A 21,550-nucleotide genomic window follows, 5' to 3' on the forward strand; every position below is an offset into this window, starting at 1 on the left:
AATTTTTACAGGAATTATATTAACTTTGAGGTAGACTAAGAAAGTGGCAATCCCTTCTTAGTGTTTTTCAGAAATGACATAATAACTCTATATTCAAATGTTAAATTATGGATTTGAGGAAGCCAGATCAAATATTTTAATAAAATCCATTAATGTATGGTGAGCTTTTGATTAGTTACTTTATTAGAAGTAAATAATACAACATAGATTTTAAAAAAACTGGCTCCGGCTGGGCACGGTGGCTCATGCCTATAATCCCAGCAGTTTGGGAGGCCAAGGTGGGTGGATCACCTGAGGTCTGGAGTTTGAGACCAGCCTGACCAACATGGAGAAACCCTGTCTCTACTAAAAATATAAAATTAGCCGGGCATAGGGGCGCATGCCTGTAATCCCAGCTACTCGGGAGGCTGAGGCAGGAGAATTGCTTGAACCCGGGAGGCGGAGGTTGGGGTGAGCTGAGATCGTGCCATTGCATTCCAGCCTGGGCAACAAGAGTGAAATTCCGTTTAAAACAAACAAACAAACAAACAAACAAAAAACTGGCTCTGGCACACAGAGACAGGTGGTCAGAGACACACTTACACCTCTCTGTGCCTGGCCTCTGTCCCCTCCTGTCTTATGCTTTTGCCACCAGCCTGGAATTCAGCAGGCTGGCAAAGCACAGGAGGTTATCCTGGATTTAAAGACTTGTAGAGGATTGATTTTAAATGAAGAATGGAAAGAACTTTCAATTGGCAATGGTCAGGAGACATGGGCTCTAGCACTCATGTGTCTCTAAGTGCTGGGTGATTTCACACAGCTACTCGACCTATTTTTTTAAATTAATTAATTTTTTTTGAGATGGGGTCTTGCTTTGTCACCCAGGCTGGAGTGCAGTGGCACAATCACAGCTTACTGCAGCCTTGACCTCCCCAACCCAAGCAATCCTCCTGCCTCAGCCTCCTGAGTAACTGGGACTACAGGTGTGCGCCGACATGCCCGGCTAATTTTCATATTTTTATTTTTGTAGAGATGGGGTCTCACTGTGTTGCCCAGGCTCTTCTCAAACTCCTGGGCTCAAGCAATTGTCTTGGCCTCCCAAAGTGCTGGGTACAGGCATGAGCCACTGTGCCTGGCTTCAACCTTTTAAACCTCAGTTTCCTCATCTTTAAAATGGGTGTGATGATCAAAGATCCATCTGCATACAGCCACAAAGTGCTTCTCAGCTACCAGAACTGGGGAAAACCCATGGTTTTTGTCTCTGTGCCTGGTATCTATAACACCTCCCAAACTCCTTAAAATCAGTACAGCAAGCTTTTCTGAGAGACTGTATTGAGCATGCTGTTATTGGGCAACTGTTGGGGGCAATGGACACCATCATGACATGTCTCTGCTTTCCACTGGCTCACATACTAGACAGGAAGGCAGACATACCCCCATGTCACTGAGTATGAGACAGATTGTGGTAGGCACCTAACAGAAGTACAGTCCAAATGCAGGGGAGGGACAGAGTGGGAGGAAATCAATTACATCAGGAGAGAGATCTGAGAAGGCCTCTTTTCTCTTTAAATACGTGTTAGATGGTTTATGCATTCATTCAGCCAGCCTTTCCTGAGTGTCTTTATGCAGCAGGCCAGCAATTCTCAACTCTGGCCAACAGAAGAATTGCCTCATGTTTACTGAGTCAAAATCAACTGGGATTGGAATTGAGTATGTGGACGGGGAGCACGTTAAATCTGTGGTTAAGACGGAAAGCAGGATTGATACTCAATCTGCTAGGCCTGGAATGGGAACACTAACATTTAAGACATTTCTCCTGATCTCTGAAAACTTGCAACCTAGCAGAGGATATAAAAATAATAATAAAAAAGAAGTATGCAAAGAGCTTTCTACAAAGCAGCACTTTGTGAATAGTGTGGAACAAAAGTTACTGGAGTATAAAGAAGAAGGGTGGTACTTCTGGAGTGTTTCATGGAGGAGGTGATGCTTTCATGTGGCCTTGAGGAGAGAAGATTGATTTATGATGGGGTTCATAGAGGTGAGTGATGGGAGGTGGGAGGCAGGGGCACTGTCAGCTTCCAGCAGTTACAGGAGTTTGGGAGAAAGTCGGTGCCAGGACTCAAAGGTTTGAGGGGGACCTTTGTTGGCTGACCTAAGGAGCTTGGGCTTTGCTTGGAAGGAGTGAGGAGCTCTGTGACATTAGTCACAGGAGTTGGCACAAGTGACTTTAGAAAGATGAGTCTTAGCTGCAGACCAGAGTTTTATTGGCCATCTCTGATGAGGCAGCAAATTCTTTGTGCCCAAAGTCTCTCTAAACTGGTAACTTGGGACCTAGTTGGACTATGAGTTTGTAAATAAGGCCATGATTATCAGTGGCAAATAATAACACAGCCACAGAAAGGCCATCCAGTTTGCCCATGGCTGTCCTGGTTTTAGTACTAAAAGTTTGCATCCTGGGAAACCCCTGAGTCCCAGGTAAACCAAGACAGCTGGTCACCTTCACACTAGAGAAGTGGCTCTGAAGATAATATTTTAAAAACAGTTCTTTTGAATGAGGGATGTGCCCTTCATATCCTTGCAGAACACATTGCCCGTTGGCTTTAGAGCGATCACTAGGGCAGATTCCTGGGACACTGGGGGTTGTCAGCACTGTGTCTCCACTCACTCAGTGTTCTTTTCATACCAGCAATATCAGGACCACTCTTTCTCTGTGTCCAGTTCACAAGGGTGCATGAGAATCCCTGTTGCGTTTCTGCTAACTTAATACTGAAGTCAGTAAGGATCGAGGTCATAAGGATGAGTTGGGAGACAAATTTTGGAATGAGAGTCAACCCAAGGTTTTAATGGACAAGGTAGAAAACACTTTATAAGAGTGAACAATGGGAGTACTAAAGGAGGGAGAAACACTGCCAAGCCTGTTCTCTGTATCCACCATCTGAATAGCGTCATGCCCCTTCAGCACATCCTCTCACTCCACGTGACTCGAGGAGAAGGTAGATCCCATGGAGAAGGCTGTAGTAAAGGCACAGCACTGGTCCCATCTGTTGACTCATCATTCTCTGAGATCTTCAAATGTAAAATAAATTGCATGTAACAATAATGGTAACAAATGTAAGAGTCGCTTTGGTATTGGTTACTCTAGACCTATGAAAAAGAATTTACAGTATCTAGCTGGTGGCTGTTTTTAAATGCTAGCTTCATTTATAGCTTCAGCATATTTCTATTCCTTCCTCTTAAACATTCTTAGAGAAGGGCCAAGCATGGTGGCTCACACCTGGAATCCCTGCACTTTGGGAAGCGAGATGGGTGGATCACTTGAGGTCAGGAATTCAAGACCAGCCTGGCCAACATGGAAAACCCCGTATCTATGAAAAATACAAAAATTCGCTGGGCTTGGTGGCATATGCCTGTAGTCTCAGCTACTTGGGAGGTTGAGGCAGGAGAATTGCTTGAACATAGGAAGTAGAGGTTGCAGTGAGCGGAGGTAGCGCCACTGCACTCCAGCCTGGGCAACAGAATGAGACTCTGGGTCAAAAAAAAAAAAAAGTACTTAGAGAAGAATAGAAATAATGTTTGTAGTCTTAAACATGGGCAGTGCTTTAGGTGTTACTTCCATTTACTATGAGTTGTTTTCTTGGGTTGGCAATGGATTTGTGTAGATCTATTCATACTGTTGTTCTTATCTCCCTGGAAAAACCAGTGGGACATGCTTGTCACAGAGAGAGCTGGAGTGGAGGCCTGGATGTGGGCCGGAACCAGCCAAGCAGAGGGGCAACTGCACAGGGAGGTCATTCGTATGGTAGCCATAGTAACAACTGGATTTCCAGATGTTCCTGTCATTTCCAGTGTTTACCATACATTAATTAAAGAGAATCATTTTCTTTCTTTCTTTTTCTTTTTCTTTTTTTTTTGAGATAGAGTCTTGCTATGTTGCCCAGGCTGGAGTACAGTGGCCCCATCTCAGCTCACTGCAATCTCCACCTCCCAGGTTCAAGCAATTTTCATGCCTCAGCCTCCCGGTATCTGGGACTACAGATGTACCACCACCACACCTGGCTAATTTTTTGTATTTTAGTAGAGATGGGGTTTCACCACTTTAGCCAGGCTGGTCTGGAACTCTTGGCCTCAAGAGATCCACCCGCCTCAGCCTTCCAAAGTGCTGGGATTATACGTGTGAGCCACTGCGCCTGGCCCCAAGTGGCTATAATTCTTTGGGTGTTTTTAGAAAACTGTATGTGTGCCTTTCATTATCAAATTGCTATGTACACTTTCAGCTTAGTTATACCTCAGACTTTAGGATTTGGTAACCATCCCCCTCCTGAATATTAATGGATGGATGAATGAATGAATGAATGAATGAGAGAATGAATTCAATCACTCAAGAAATATTTATTAGCTACTTACTGTGCTATTCAGTTCCTACTCTGCCCTGGGATGAGCTATTAAACGAAGAGTCTCAGCTCAATTTCACTCTAGGAGTAAAGACCGCCATTAACCAAATAATGACAAAATGTCCAGTGGTGCAAATGGTATTAATGAGATATAGATAAATGAAACTGCAAGTGCGTATAACAGAGCAGCTGACCTCCTCTACAGGAGAGGGCTCAGAAAGGACTTTGCTGAGAACTCAACAATTGAACTGAACTCTGAAGGGTGAATAGGAGTTAATAAGAGTAGTGAGCCCCTGGGGTTGGGAGGTAGAAGAGGGAACAGTGTTGCCAAATGCCTATGGAAGGTAGCAAATGCTCTATGTTTGGCAAACTGAAAGAGACTGTCAAACCTATGGTTCAGTTTGGAGTCTGGGTGGCCTAAAGTAAATGAGATATAAGATAAAGTCCTGGTGGTAGGAAACAACCAGGATTGGAGGCTGGGTGTAGTGGCTCACACCTGTAATCCCAGCACTTTGGGAGGCTGAGGCAGGAGGATCACTGAGTACAAGAGTTTGAGACCAGCCTGGACAGCATAGGGAGACCCTGTCTCTACAAAATATTTGAAAGTTAGCTCTGCATGGTGGTGCATACCTGTAGTCCCAGCTATTTGGGAGATTGAGGTGGAAGGATCCCTTAAGCCCAGGAGTTCGAGACCAGCCTGGGTAGCAAGACCCTATCTCTTAAAGAAAAAAAAAATAGCCAGGCATGGCAACATATACCTAGTTGGTCCTCTCTACCTGGGAGGCTGAAGTTGGAGGATTGCTTGAGTCCAAGAGTTCAAGGTTGCAGTGAGCTATGATCATACAATTGTACGTTAGCCTGGGTGATAATCTCTCCATGAAACAACAACTACTGGGATTAAATTTTATATTAAAATTTTTTGGATTTAAATTTTATATTAAAAATTTTTAGATTAAAATTTTAAATGTAAAAGTAGGGTTTGTTCATGAGAGAAATATCTGAAAAACACAGGAAAGTACAAAGAAGAAAAGAATCACTCACAGCCACACATAGAAACACAAAAAATTCTTAACATCTGAGCAGTTTTTATTCCCCAGTGCTTTTCCTATGGGTAGGTTTAAGAAAGACATTGAAATCACACTATGTTTACCATTTTGCATGCTGCTGTTTTTTTATTATAATTAAGTTTTAAATATCAATCCATACCGTCATGTGCTTTAAGTGTCCTTTTTAGTAGCTGCTTAATATTCCACCCTGTTCCATCTGTTGAGCAGGTTCCATCCTGGTTCTCAGTCCACATGGAAGAATATCCATGAGAGGGTATGCAGTCTTCTGACATCCCACAGAGCACAGCAGCACCAAAACAAGGTTAGACTTTCTTATAAAACTAGATCTTTGCTCACTAAGTAATATGTGAACAGGGACCTACAGTCTAGTCAGGAAGACAGACATTAATCAAATAAACACAGAAATAAGTGGAAAATTGTGAGGCTTACCAAGGAGATTACCTGTTGTCCTGAGATTGAATAGTAGCGGGTATTTGACATGGCTAGGAGTCAGGGCTGGCTTCCTGAGGATGAGACAGTGGGGCTTGGATCCAACGGAGGAGTAGCAGCTAATTTGGTGCACAGCACTCATCAAGCAGAGGTCCTTTCAAAGGACTAAGAGAAGACAGGCTAACTGGCCCACAGAGCATTCCTTTCCCTGGCACACATGAATCCCAATCCAGGGAAGAATACAGTTGTTTGTGTGAGCTATGTAAGGCCACAACATGGAATAAAGTTGTTCTAGAATTTAATAAGGTGGTTTTGGCTGTATGACTTTTACAGGGGTATGCGGAGTGCTTCTGATCCATTGGTAGGTATTCCCAGTACTTTGTCACTGATTCAGACACACAGCTAAGTGGCCATTCACCTGCTCAAAAGAATTCAAATATAGGACAACAGTGCCCCCAGTGGCTGAATTTAATGATGCCATGTAGTTGAATTAGTCATCTTGACTTATTAAATACTGGCATATGCTAGATTTGCAGGATGACACTTAAAACTAAATGTTGTTTGCCCTAACCATGAGGGTAGTGAATTACTTTACTTCTTTTCTGCAAAGTCATTGGCTTTGCTTTAATTCCCAACCTTTTCAGGCAAGGAATCTCTTTAAAATGGAAACAAAGGCCTGGTTTGGGGCTCAAATCTGTAATCCTAGTACTTTGGGAGGCTGAGGAGGGAGAATCCCTTGAGGCCAGGAGGTTCAAGACCAGCCTGGCAACATAATGAGACCTCGTCTCTACAAAAAAAGAAAGATTCTATATACACACCTATATAGTGAACCCCATATAACGGCATAAATGGGATGCACAGACCTCCTACATGCAAAACTACACATCTGGGTATCATCCATCTCTATTATGTTATGGGTAACATAATTGCTGGATTTGTTTTTATTGTAGGAAGATTCTACCTCTGAAGTAAATTATATCATTGAAAGACCAAGCTACCCTCTGAAGAAATACCCACTGCATGAACAGAGATATTTTTAAGGTACTGTCTTATGTAAGTAAGCAGCTTAAGTGCTTCTCCTTATCTTGGTTTGCTAAAAGAATTTCAGTTTCCTCCTATCAATATGAAGTAACTAGAAAGTGTGGAGGACAGGAGACTTGGAGGAGACCCGAGAACCGCGTTCTTCCCTTGGTCTGTATGATAACTGCTGTGCACGTGCCTTCCAGCTCTCTTGCCTCCTCTTGTAATCATCTCCCCTGCCCGCAACATCACCCTTTATCTAATAGACTTTCCGGCCTTCTTTCAGCTTCTTGAACATGGAGCTTTTTCCTGCCATGGGGTCTCTGCACATGTTGTTTTCTCCATCTGGAATATGTCTTCCTGACTCTGCCTGGATAATTTCTATTTGTCCTTCCAGGCTTATGATTTTCTATGACACGACACTCCCTCTCTCTGTGATGTGTACCCTTTAGTACACAGCATTTTTCCTTCATAAATTATGACACAATTTCTTATTATATTTTTATCTGGGCTGATTGTTTAAAATCTGTCTCTTCTACTGGAGTGAAACCTTATGAGATCAGAGAATCTGTCTCTGTTGTTCACTGCTTTATACACAATATTTAGTGCTGTACAATGGAATCACATTTAACTTTTCAAACACATGTACTAGGTGTGTGCACTGAACAAGAACCTGCCTACCCATCTCCACCCTGCTGCTGTCTCTGTGTCACCTGACCCTCCACAATGGTTGCTGCTCAGTAAAGAGGGTTTTTTTTTGTTTTTGTTTTTGTTTTGACATGGAGCTCTGTCACCCAGGCTAGAGTGCAATGGCGCAATCTTGGTTCACTGCAACCTCCACCACCCAGGTTCAAGTGATTCTCCTGCCTCAGCCTCCTGAGTAGCTGGGATTACAGGTGCGCACAACCACACCCAGCTAATTTTTGTATTTTTAGTAGAGATGGGGTTTCACCATGTTGGTCAGGCTGGTCTCAAACTCCTGACCTCGTGATCTGCCTGCCTTGGCCTCCCAAAGTGCTGGGATTACAGGCGTGAGCCACCGCGCCCGGTCGCAGTAAAGAGTTTTTATAAATGCATGTTGAATAGGCATTTATTATGAATGCATGTAACAAGGTAACTCTAGAATTCAGATCTGTGGCAAGTAGTTAGCCACATTGTGGGACATCATCGTTTCTCATATATTCTTTTCTTTTCTATTCAAGCCCAGAATAATAATCGCTCTTCCTTATGACATGCGGCCTGAGTGCTGAGACTAGTACACATACTTCACATGTATTAAACAAATTCATATCTAATTCTCAGGACAACCCAATGAGATAGGTACTATCATTAGTTCCATCTTACAGATAGGAAAACTGAGGCACAGGTTAGGTCCCTTGCTCAAGGTGACATGGCTAGTGAATGGTGGAGCTTTATTCTCTTAACCACTACATTCTATTGCATTTTCAAAGCTAGAGTGTAATCATACATGGAAATCCATGTCTCCCCATGTGTGAAGGAGGGCCCTTTGGAACCCAAGCAGAGTTCGTGGGCATTGCCTTCGGAAGGCTCCCACTAGGATCCTATAGCTTTGTACTGTATAGTCCTCATGTCAGCAGGATCAGAATAATTATGCGTCTTTCTAAACAATAAAGGAGTGTGGGATGACCTGCTAAGTTTTCACTGTAGTCAGGCTCCTGAAAGTCTGTTTTGAGGGTCATGCATGCTTTACAGAACAAGTTGGCTTGCCCTAGGAATGGCCAGGGCTCCCCACCTTTAGCACAGAGGAATGTGCAGGACAGCTCAGTAATGGCCCATTCTGCAGGCTTCTACCTTAGAACGTTCTGCTTGCTAGATTAAAGGACGGATTCTGGGCCATTTACTCTCTGGTTACCAAAATAATTGCCGTCTAGGCAATTATTTAGGTGGTTATATGGAACATAGCCCACATGATTATCAAATGCCAAATTACATTGAATTTCAACATGGGTAGTATCAAGTTACATAGAGCCCTGAACCAGCTGATATGTGGACACTGAATGTAGGGGGTAGAGAGAAGGTAAGAAAAGAAAAAAAAAACACGTCAATTCTTTCTTGGAAAATAGGTTTCCCACACAACAGGAATTCCCACCCAGTAGTTTGGCATACGCTTAGAATACCTTCTCTGGAAGTCTCCATACCATCCTCCCTGACCCCGCTTCTTGAGTCGTGGATTCCTGGAGAGGCTGGGATCCTGGAGGGTCATTTTAGTGAAGCTTTAGTGATTGTGAAAAACCCAAGTGACTCTGGCTAGTCTTAAGCAAACGGGGCATTTATTTGAAAGATGCTGAGCATCCATCTCAGTGAGTCCAGGAAAGATCCAAACAGGCAAGATCAAATAGCTAGAACAGGACAGCCAGAGCCACTCCTCTGGGTTGGGAGGACAGACCCCAGGCAGGAGGCATCCCCCCCACACAACCCAGTGGCTCCCACTACGTGTCCCAGTCCTGGCTTTTCTTGAGGACTCTCTTCTAATGGCAGCACCAATTCCTGTCCCTCCCCTTTTCCATATCTGTTTCACTGCCAGGTCCTGGCTCCCCAGCGATCTCAAGATCCCAGGGAGATGAAAAAGTAGATTCTTACCACAAAAAGGTCAGGGATTCTTGAGCCAAAAACAATGAGTCCCATTGTCTGACTACATAGAGGGAGAGAATGGGTGGAAGAAATGGGTTGAAGGGGTTGGAATACATCTATTTCTGGATCTTTTGGGACTCAGTACTTTTGGTATAAACAGAGTATCCCTTGTATATTTAAAATTGGTGAATTTTACCACACAAAAAACAAACATCCAAAAAACCAAAAAAAAAAACAACCTCCCGTAAAGAAACCCCTCAGATTATCCCTAGTTCTCGTGGAAGGCATAATTGCTGTGACATCACGGCCCCCAGTGTGCAATGCCAAATTACAGAGCAAGACTCCATCAAAAAGAAAGGAAAGAAAGGAAGAAAGAAGGGAGTGAGGGAGGGAAGGAAGGGAGGAAGGAAGGAAGGGAAGGAAGGAAGGAAGGAAGGAAATTTGTTCAGTAGAATATAGTTAATTGGAACACGTTTAACAGCTCAACTGAATAACACCTATTTTGGCACATTTACTATGTAGCAAGGACTGTGCTAACTCTTCACTATAATAGTAAGAGGTAGATACTCTGTCATCATCCTGATATTTTACAAAGACGTCAAGTAAATTGTCCAAGGTCACACAGATGCTCACTGGGTTATTCTGTTGTGGGAATCCAGGGAAAAAGCTCAGAGACTAAGTGATCCCAAGGCATAGCTACATGCCAAGATTGGGGTAGTATGACATTATCTTTTTCTCCTTACTTGTATTGATTGTTTGCCTTTTTCTCAGTACCACATGTAGAATGTGATGTTTCAAATTTTGCAGGGGAAATTAATGAAAGCTTAAGGAGAATCATGAAGAGCTCACTCACTGAGACAATTGAAGCATCCTTAAAGAAATGAACACTTTTTGTTGTCTGTGTTGAGTCACTGATGTCTAATCCCCTTTAAACCAAACCCTGTACTCAGTCTTTTGTGCCCAGGTAAGAGTTGTTGATTAAAGTGTTTGCTGTTTGGGGGCTCACATTTTCTTGTCAAGCTGGAAAATTTGTGTTTTTGCATGTTTGTTTTGAACATGAAAGAGAAAGCACTGTAGTTGGGTGGCAGGTGCTTATCCATTTGGAAAGCACTTAGAATTCTAATGAAAATGTCAAGATGCCTTTGAAGGTATTCTTCATTTCTGACAGTAAATGTGTTCTTGAAAACTTCTTTTTTTTCCTCTCTTCGTCCTTCTGAACGCTTCCCCCCTCTCTCTCTCTGTCTCTCTCTCTCAAATTAATTCTATATGAGCTAGAGGAAGTTGCTATTCACAGGAATAACCTGATAAATCCTCCAGGAAAGACTATCAACCTGACTTTCTCTTTTCGGTAGATCCGTTTTTGTTGTTGTTTGTTTATTTCTTAGTGTTAGGCTTGATTTACATGAAGTTCGCTAAAAACCTTGGAAAAGAGAGCATTACATCTGGATAATTCAGATCTTGTTTTAAATGTTGAATTTCTGTGATAAATTTGTAAGAGGAGGCTAGCTCCTTTGGAGTGTAGTTTAAACTACTCCTTCTGTTTCCTAGTCCTTTGTTCCAGCAATTCTTTGTAAATTTAGATGAGGAACAAAACCTTCCTCAAATATTTCTCCAAAAGAACTACACATTAAGTAAATAGGTTCTACAGATAGGACTGCCAATGCCAGGTTTTAAAGTTAGTTAGGAAGGTGCATTTATGAAATGCTTACACAGTGTGAGGGAGCAGGAATAGGAAGGGACTGGGATAAAGGGAGACTAGAGGCACATTTGTCTTCATTGATATAGACCCAGAAAAGAGGGGCCTGAAAATGGAAACTTACTTCCCTCCTTCTTAGTGTAACCATAGCATTTTCCTCTACCAGCCCTACTATAGTGTGAATGTTTGTGTCCCCTCAACATTTGTGTGTTGAAATCCTAACCTCTAAGGAAATGGGGCCTTTTGGGAGGTGATGAGGTTGTGAGGGTGAACCCCTCATAAATGAGATTAGTGCCCTATAAATAGGCTCAAGGGAGCTCGTTTGCCCCTTCCACTGGCGAGGAGACAGCGAGAAGGCGCCATCTCTGAACCAGGAAGAGGGCCCTCACCAGATTCTGCATCTGCCAACATTCTGATCTTGGACTTCCTAGCTTCCAGAACTGTGAGAAATGAATTCCTGTTGTTTGTAAGCTACCCAGTTTATGACATTTTGTTATAGCAGCCTGAATAGAGTAAGACACTACCCTAAAACTTGTTCAGTTTTTAGAAGATTCAGTGAGAGCCAAGTTTTCTTTTCTCACTGTAATCATAGGGATTGGTTCATTAGGTAAATTAAGAAAATGAAATTAAAAATTAAAACAGAAAAGGAACTCCAAAAACAAAAACAACAAAACAAAATTCATTTATCCTCTTCTTAGAATTTCAGCCAAATAAAGGTATATCCAAGTTGAACCTCCCAATCTAAAAATCTGAAATCTGAAATGCTCCAAAATCCAAAACTTTTTGAGCACCAATATAACACCATAAGTGAAAAATTCCACATCTGACTGCATGTTGCAGGGTGCAGTCAAATGCATTCAAAACTTTGTTTCATGCTCAAAATTATTTAAAATCATGTATAAAATTACCTTCAGGCTATCTGTATAAAGTGTATATAAAACGTAAATGAATTTCATGTTTAGACTTGGGTCCTATCCCCTATCCTGAAGATACTTCATTGTGTTTATGTAAATATTCCAAAATACAAAAACAAAAACCAAAACCCAAGTTTAAAATACTTCTGGTCAGTCCCAAGCACTGAAGATAAGGGAGACTCAACCTGTATCACAACCAGCATTCCACCTTGGCAAGGCCAACAGCAGGCTTAAATTACATATGCTAATATGTTCTCAGTCTCTCTGAAACTATGGTTGTCAATTTGTTGTTTTGATGTTACCTCTAAGTAGTCATCAAAAATAAGAAAATATTGTGTTACATTAAGGTTACACTATAAGTCTCAGGAGAGGGCTGCTTACGTAAGCAGCTAAAGGAAAGCAGCCCTAATGAATTGGTATCCCATTTCAGTTATTGTTAAAATATACACCATGACATTCAATATTCAGTGTTTTTTGAAATGGTTTAAGCATAACTCTTTAATAAGATCTTAAATGCCCATTCTTATTTAAAGTCATTTTTGGTTTTCACACTAAATTATGCTTTTTTTCCCTTTACTTTCACATCTATTAACTCTATTCCTTAAATTATTATTATTTTTACTTTTGTTTCTCAAGGAGTTATCTCAATTTTGAGGAATCATGCTGGGGCAAGGATTGCAGTTGAAGTATTTTGCTTTTGGAGTATATAATAGTATGAATAATTTTGTGATGTTTTGGGGTTTGGATTACTTTGGGAAGATCTGTGTCATTAAACATCCTAAGAATTCCCATCTGTCTTGCTTCAGTTTATAATTCCTTTCTTGACTTTTATGGTTGCAGATCTGTCAAAGCCTGGAGCATATTTTATGGGCATGTTTCATGGGGTCTTGGTTTGCAGAAGCTCCTAAGAAAATCTCCTTTGTGGGACCTAGGCCCTCCAAACAAAAGCTGCTGTACAATGAGGCCAGTTCTCTGTGGTCAGCTGACTGACCCAAAGTTAGCTGAAGCCTGTAGGCCATGAATTATAAAAGAGATTTTTAAAAAATGAGAGTGCAAATTATATGTTTGACATAAAAGAGGTGGTTGGTTTTAGGTGTAATTTGAGAAGACTGATGGGTATGTGTGTGAGTTCAGCCCTAGCACCCAAATGCCAGGCTACTCTCAGTATAGCCAGTACTCCCCTGAGTTGGTCCATCAAAGGAGCCCGCTGGGCTCTCTGGAGGGCAGCCTGAGGAACAGGATATGCTCTGTAGTCCATGCTGTGACCAGAGAACCCACTAGTACCACCGGATGGGACTGCTGTCTTTCTCCGGTTAGGGGACCCCTCCTAGCACTACTTAGGGGACCTGCAGGTCTTGGGGAGACCTCTTCTCCTCTCTTCCCTTGTGCTGGGAACCCTGCCAACAGTGATGAGAGCCCCAACCCTTTGCTCCTTTGGCCTGGGAGCCCCATCCTCCACACTGAATCTAGGGGCACCAAATTATGGCAATGAAGTTACTTTGCTTATCAAAGGAAAGAACCTATGCTTAATTTCACGTAGGGAATTTGGTCAAAACAGGGTCATGTCTAGGACAGGAGCTTTTACATGGTGCAGATGGGTCCTTTTCTTGATGGCTGAGTTGATGGAGCTTCTTCAACAAAATGAGGAGTTTCTAGTCCAAAATTTTTCCTTGGGATTCTGCATCTTTTAGAGTGATCCATTAGCACCGCCCCACCGTGTTTGTGTGTGTGTGTGTGTGTGTGTGTATGTGTGTATTTTGTTTTCTTTTTTTTTTTAATATAAAAAATAGAGAAGGAGTCTCCCTGTATTGACCAGGCTGGTCTTGAACTCCTGGCCTCAAGTGATCTGCCGCCTCGGCCTCCCAAAATGCTAGGCTTACAGGTATGAGCCACTGCGCCCCTCCAAGTACCTGGATTTAAATCCTAGTTCTGCCATTTACAGGCTGAGTGCCTTGGACAGATAATTTAACCTCTTTGTGTCTCAATGTCCTTATGTATAATATGGAGGTAATAATAGTATCTATCTAATAATGTTATTGTTGGTAGATAATACATTTAAAGTACATTAAATCAGTGCCTGGCACAAAATGAGCACTCAGTGAGCATTAGCTATTCTTATTCTCATCTCATTTAATTTTTTGAGGAAAGCATTGCTCCCCCTATTTCTTGCTAAGGACACTGAGGCTCAGAAAAGCAAGCGTCAGAGCCAATTTGCAAACCCTGCTCTGTCTTGTTTCCAAACCTCAGGTTCTCTGTACCACTTCCTGTCACCCCTTTGCTGCCACCTGGTTGGCCCTGAGGCATCACAGATAATTCAACTTAAAGGGTTTGAAAAACATGAACTCAGAACATTTCAGAATAACAGAGCAACTAAGGTCTCTTGACAGAAGTTGGAACAATTAACCACTTCTTGTTTAGGCCAACAAGAGAGGCTTTCTGCTCGTATTTCCTGTCATTGAAATGTTATGTTTGTAAATAGCATTTTTAGGAAGTCCCCTCCTCCCCACCACCCCCAAATAAACTTTCCTGTTCCTTTTTCTCCAGGAACTGACACTCACTGAAATTGGAATTTTGAACTGAGATAAACATCATACTTGTTTTATTGGGATGACTTCCAGGAACAGACCGTAGGCAGTGGCAGTAGGTGTTATTGCTGGAAGTGTTGCATTCATGGTGGGAACTCTTCATTATGAAAGCTCATTTGTTGTTGCTTAAGGGATAGGATGACGTCCTTTGTTCACTGGGTCTCCTCCCAGCCCTGCAGTTAACAAAATTGATCCCACAGCCTCACATGGACCCACTCAACTTGTATTTGTTAAACTCCTTCTATGTGCTCAGTATTGCGCAGGACCGTGTGGAGTAGGGAGGGGTCACACTAAGGGGTGTAAAATTCAACCCGTGCCCTCTTGAAGTTTCCATACTTACTGGGGCAATGAGACGTTAAACGAGATATTTCAAGTGTGATTCCCAAAAGGTGTTGCAAACTCGGATGTCTTTAGGACCAGGCAGGATTTGTGACTGTCAGAAGCAGTTGAGTTTGAAATAACGGTGAGTGATGGGAGCTGGAGTGAAGTGGAGCATGTAACATCCCACCCTCCCACAAGGTGTTCATCTTCAAATTCAAATCTAAACCAGCCAAAGGCTCTGTGGCCCACATAAAGCTGGTCTGAAGCTGGGTCTTGCCCAAAGCCACCAGTTTTGACTCCTGTTTAGTAGTATAAAATAATGGTATTGATTTACAGTGAGGTTTGTGGAACTCAATTTCATTACTTTATAATCGTCTCATATTGATTAACTTAATAATATAAGGCAGTATCTGATTATGTACCAAGATACTGTTGCTTCTGTATGTTTCAGGAGGTTAGAAACAGTGGGGTATTGGTGTTGGAGGCCCAGAACTTATTTTCAGCATTTAAAAAATAGGCAGACCAGGTAGAGAAGAGATTTGGGAGAGTGAGGCAATTGGGGAGAGTATAATGAAGCATATGTACATAGAGAAGAGGAAATGTCCTTTGGGGTATCTTCTGAAGTGTCCTAAATATTCAGGCGAGTATTTTCAACTTGTGCTGTAGACAATAAGAAGCCATTAGAGTTTTGGAGCCAGAAAGCAAAGTATTAATCTGATGATCTTGTGCAGGATGGTTTGGGAGTAGGTAGAGGCTGGTGGTGGGGAGACTCTGACAAAGCCTTTGAAGGAGTCTGAAAATTAGGGCAATAGAACCTGAACTGAGTAGGAGAGTCACAGGAAAGAGAAAGGCTGATTAGACATCAGGGCTGGGAAGACATCATGAGACAACTTATTTTAGGGGTGCTTAAAAACCTGTGGGTGTATGGGGGAGGTGCCTGGCCCTTTTAAGGAAGAAGTGGTTAAGTCCAGTGGCCTGGGCTTGTTACAAAGTGAAGGTGAACTACTTAGTCAGCAGAATGAGGTATTGATGGAGAGAATAATTGCCCTGCAGAAATAAAGACACGGTGTCCTTCATTTTGTGGATTCGTATTCTTCACGATGTGTGAGGCAAGATGAACTCAAGGACTAAGAGAATAAAATAGGAGCTCAAATGAAATCCTTTAGGGACTTTTGTTTGTGTGGTCTCTTTTTGGCCAGGGAGATAGAATAGGGAACACTTAGAATTACTAGGGGTCAGGGTGGGTGTTCAGAAGCAATGGAGGCCTTGTCTGGGATTTTGTTTAGTATTTTTTTAATCCCTCTGAATCTTGTTCTTATCGTGAAGGCCTTATGGTTGTAAATAGAATTTAGAGGATTATCAAAATACAAGTTGTTTATTCAAGAATTACGTGGGAAGAGAAAATGCAGGAGTACACCATGTCCAGTGATTCATGTCTGGACAGAGGCTAAGTCTTGGGTCACTCGCTTCACAGAGAGGCATCACTGTTCACTCAGGGGCTCCCACCTGAATCCCAGAGCAGAGGGATTCAAATAAATGGACCAACCTCTATAGACCTGCCTTGCAACCTCAAACCTCTTGGGGTCAAAAGCAAGAAGAAATGTTTATGATCCTAGATTGTAGGGGAAATAATGGTGATTTTTAAAAACACAATTCCCCACTGGGCGCGGTGGCTCACGCCTGTAATCCCAGCACTTTGGGAGGCTGAGGCAGGCAGATCATGAGTTCAGGAGATCGAGACCATCCTGGCTAACACGGTGAAACCCCGTCTCTACTAAAAAATACAAAAAAAGTTAGCCAGGCATGCTGGCGGGCGCCTGTAGTCCCAGCTACTCTGGAGGCTGAGGCAGGAGAATGGCATGAACCCGGGAGGCAGAGCTTGCAGTGAGCTGAGTTCGGGCCACTGCACTCCAGCCTGGGTGACAGAGTGAGACTCCGTCTCAAAAAAAACAAAAAACAAAAACCCACAATTCCCAATCTGGGAAAGAGAGACTACAGAAAAGATTGATGAGATTGATTTTGGATAAGTTCAGTTTAAAAAGATGGTGGAAAGGCCAACAGAAAGTGGTCAGTAGAAGTTGGAGGTGGGGATCCGAGGTTTGGCTTGGAGATCAGGGCAGGAGAAACCAAGGGCAGCTGTAGATTTTGTGGATACACATTTTTGTTCATCATCTGCATAGAGATGGTAGTGGAATCCATAATATTGGAGGAGTATCTGGTGGAGAGAGGAAGACCAGAATGATGTGAGCTTGTTCATTTATTACACAAATATTTGAGGGGACCCTGTGTGTGTGGCACAGGGAGAGATGAGACCCACAGTAAGGGAGCAGCAGGAGGAGGAGGTTACAAAGGTGGTGGAAGAGTGGTGGAAAACGGTCAGGCGGGGCAGAACCTGGTAATGTCTTGGAAGCCAAGGAAAAATAACGTAGTGGAATATAAAGCTAATCAACAGTGACAAATGTTGCAGAAGAGTAAAAATTGACGACTGAGAAAATGCCTTTTGGATTTCATGAGCAGGGCATTGATGACCTCGGAGTTTCAGGAATGTTGTGGAAGCCCGACTGTAGGGGATTAGGTGTTTGTGAGTGGGGAGGAAATGGAGTCACAGTATAAAGAATAAAAAGCAGCCCCCAAAATTTGGCAAGAAAAGGAAAAGAGAAATAGGGTTCCAGTTTTTATTCTGACAACTCCCCATCCCTGGTTTTGGAAAAGAAAGGGATTTGGGGGAGAGTTGGGGTTTGAGTGAAAGATTTAAAGGTGATATAAGGGAGGGATACAATGATATTGTATACCATAAAGGAGGTGAGGCTGGGCAGCTAGATGAGGTGGGAGATGATCTAGACATATTTAAAATTAATTTTTGCTAGAATGGGAAAACAAACAGCAATTTGAAGGAGCAAATTTGGTTGTATCAAATAAAATGTCATGATTAGAAAAGATAAACAGCTTGTAAAGAGGTGACGATTGGATACTGTCATGCATTTCCTCTTACTTTTTAGGCATTTTGAAGCATTATATCTTAATAGTTAGGAAAAGACTTGGAATCATGTGAGTCCCAGCTCTGTGAACTTGGGCAAATTACTTAACCTCCCTAAGCCACAGTTTCCTCAACTGGGAAACAGACGGTAATATGACCTGCCTAATAGAAGTGTTAAGAAGAATGCATGAGACTATGCTTGTAAAATATTTAGTACAATCTCAGCACATAGTTAGCACTTGGTGTTAGCAGTGATTCTTTTTTTCTTAAACCACTTTATTCAGGTATGATTGGCATACTAAAGGTGTACATATTTAGCATGTACAACTTGGTGAGTTGTGAAACCATCACCAAAGTCTATGCCATAAACCTATCCATCATCTCCAAAAGTTTCCTCTCACCTTCTTTATTTATTAATTATTTTGGGGGATATGATAAGAACACAACGTAAGAGCTACTATATTAGCAAATTTGTAAGTATACAATGCAGTATTAACTATAGCTACTATGCTATGCGGTAGATCTAGCCAATGATTCTTATCTGCTTTGAACATTTTAGATCACCCCAGACTTGAGTTATAATTAATATTCTAGCACTCCTGGCACTCTCTGCCTTATAATGCCTGGTGAAGAACAGTGACACTGCAGCCACATGGCTGAGCCATCTATTTGTTGTGTGGTCTTTGGGGAAGTTGCTTAATGTTTTGTGCTAGTTTCTTCATTTGTGGAAAGGGGATAATAATAGTACCCACTTTATGATGCTGTTATGAAATTAAATGAGTTCATATTTAAGTGGTAAGAGCACTGCTTGCCACATAGTAATTGCAATGCCAACGTTTGCTGAGTAAATAAAAATGTTCTTCCTCTGTGATTTTTCTTTTTTTTTTTTTTTTTTTTGAGATGGAGTCTCCCTCTGTCACCCAGGCTGGGGTGCAGTGGCGTGATCTCAGCTCACTGCAAACTCCACCTCCAGGGTTCAAGCCATTCTCCTGCCTCAGCCTCCCGAGTAGCTGGGACTACAGGCATGTGCCACTACACCTGGCTAATTTTTGTATTTTTAGTAGAGACAGGGTTTCATCATGTTGGCCAGGCTGGTCTTGAACTCCTGACCTCAGATGATCCACCCGCCTCGGCCTCCCAAAGTGCTGGGATTATAGGTGTGAGCCACTGTGCTTGGCTTGTTGTTGCTGTTTTTCCTTCTGGGCTCAGGACATCCCACTTGCTTGGGCACTCATCCTGGCAGGGAGGCTCAGGGGATACCTGCAGCTGTTAGGTCAACACCTTAAAAGAAACTGGGCCTTGATTTGCCTTAGAGTGTCATCTCTAGGAAAGGTAATGATGCCCAAGAATAGGGTAGGTGACTGTCTGCCTGGATTGTTATAGAAGCAAACATTTTCATAGTGGTGAGAAAAGCAGACTAAATATCCTTGCAGGCTGAGTGGGCCTTATTTGCATGTCTAATTTTTTCATCAACTGCAATGGCATGTTTTTCTAATTTAACTGGCCCTTTCTGATGGAGCGGAGAGCCTTGGATTTGTGATTCATGTGAAGTTGACACATTCTTTCTACCTTAACCTTTCTGGCTAAATTAGAAGATGGGAGGATTAGCTCCAAAGTACCTGAGAGGTAAAGCCAACTTGGCATGCTGGGAAGACAGAAGCAGGTGTTGAGGGTGAATCAGCCAGTGTCCCTCTATCGCTGACTGGTATTGCCTTCTTTTATCACATGAATTTATACAGTAGCACTTCTCTGACATCCATCAGACCTGCCTACTTTCCTAAAGACCTGGACAGGATAACCTCGGATTCATTTTGGAAAACCTTTATAATTTTTTTTAAGCCCTTGGCTCAGAAAAGACTTTTGGCTGGCCTTTTGTTATTCTTGCCAAGCTAAGCTAATAACCTTGGAAACACAACACAAGGGCTCTTTATAAAAGTTATGTTTGAATGCTTGGAGGAGGATCAAAGTCATCTTTAAAATGTACATGCCTTGAGCTCTTTGTGAAGGCATGCTCATACACTGGAAGGAGTAGTACCTTTTCTCCAGCGACTGCCCTTCCAGGATGACTGAAGTCATTTCAATCTGTCTTACCTTCACCTTGGAAAAGGTACTTTCCATGGGGCGCAGACAAAGGCAAAGCAAATCCTGGCCGGTGTTAGATCTCCAGACTCCTCACACCTTCCCCTGCAGCCAGACCCTTGACCCTGAAATGCTCAGATGATGCAACTCTGCATCGCATTCCCTCAAGTGCCCCGAAGCGAAAGAAGATGATGCGACATTGTGCTAATACTTGGTAATGGCTTTCCTGAGTTATGGAGAAATGGCAGCTACCAGAGCCTGCAGTCTGTCAGAAAAAGGCAGCTTCTTGGGGGGAAAATGGGGGACAGGCATCCAGACACTACTGCTCAGTTTAGTTGATTCTGCATTTAGTTCCAGGGTTATTTGCCTCCCTCCATTTTTTGATAAACAGTACTTTTGCGAGGCAAGTTTCTCTCTAGGTAATATCCTGGAGTTGTCCCCCCGGGGCCAGAGCTTCCCAGCTGCAGGCTGCTGGGGCCTTCTAGAAACCAGTGGAAATTCCCTAGAAGAGGCAATGGCATTCCTTTCTCATTTTCTCCAACCAGAATAATCAAAGGAATGTAAGTGTTTATCTTGTCTTTTGGGGGTTTACTCATAACTGTTTTGAACTTGGTGATACCTTAAAAGTGGCAGGCCAAGCGGGGATTTGTAGATGAAACCATAAGTGTCACCCTAATTCTGGAGAGACACCTTCCAAATCACATGTGACAGTGGTTTGCCCTAGTAAGGGAAGAAATGGGACATCAATTGTGTGGTTAGATCTCACTGTTTGCTTACTTTTGTGGCACTGTGCATGCAGCCCAGGCCATTGAGAAATGTCCCGATCATTTCCATCCTTGATGGATAACTTTATACACTTAGGTACACTCACCCAATTCCATATACAGGTCAATATTTTGTTCCCAGCCAGGCATGGTGGCTCAAGCCTGTAATCCCAGCACTTTGGGAGGCCGAGGCAGGCAGATCACCTGAGGTCAGGAGTTTGAGACCAGCCTGGCCGACATGATGAAACCCTGTCTGTACCAAAAATACAAAAATTAGTTGGGCGTGGTGGTGCACACCTGTAATCTCAGTTACTTGGGAGGCTGAGGCGGGAGAATCACTTGAACCTAGGAGGCAGAGGTTGCAGTGAACCAAGATCGCGCTACTGCACTCCAGCCTCGGTGACAGAGTGAGACTCCGTGTCAAAATATATAAATATATAGCTCCCAAAGCTAATTTAACAAGGCCTGCTTCTTCTTCTTTATATTATCTGGCTTTCACTTTAAAAGTCTAGGATTGCAGAGAGGTACACTTCCTCCCACAGGGTATATTAAAAAGCCCCAAGGGGGGCCCTGCTTCCATCAGGTGGAGAGGCAGTTTTTGAAGAGTCACACAAGATTTATAGGCTGACTGCAAAAGTGAACTTCATGCTGTACTCTCATTTTCAGGATGTTTGAAGGGGTGTTATGTGAAGGTACATCTCAGCTTCACACAGCCCAAGCATCTCAAACCCCTCTC

The 21,550-nt window shown here is 42.7% G+C and overlaps 1 protein-coding gene across 18 annotated transcripts in view; it reads left to right on the forward strand.

The window, feature by feature from the left end:
• SPATA6L (spermatogenesis associated 6 like) overlaps positions 1-21,550 on the forward strand; it is a 159,227-nt gene that overhangs the window by 62,619 nt on the left and 75,058 nt on the right. For 9 of the 18 annotated variants that reach the window (XR_008668434.2, XR_008668443.2, XR_008668439.2 and 6 more), the window contains 2 exons: positions 1,560-2,017; positions 5,645-5,739. Coding sequence is in view for 3 of the 18 variants with exons in the window: in XM_063696428.1 (XP_063552498.1) it covers positions 5,645-5,738; positions 6,817-6,906 (184 nt within the window). In the remaining 15 variants the exon portion in view is untranslated. Of the gene's footprint in view, positions 1-1,559; positions 2,018-5,644; positions 5,740-6,816; positions 6,911-10,285; positions 10,507-21,550 lie in introns of those variants that run through there. The other 9 variants (XR_008668440.2, XR_002007379.4, XR_002007380.4 and 6 more) reach the window with 4 other exon arrangements.

The sequence above is a fragment of the Gorilla gorilla genome, chromosome 13 (genome assembly GCF_029281585.2).
Source record: "Gorilla gorilla gorilla isolate KB3781 chromosome 13, NHGRI_mGorGor1-v2.1_pri, whole genome shotgun sequence".
In the NCBI taxonomy this organism is placed as follows: domain Eukaryota; kingdom Metazoa; phylum Chordata; class Mammalia; order Primates; family Hominidae; genus Gorilla; species Gorilla gorilla.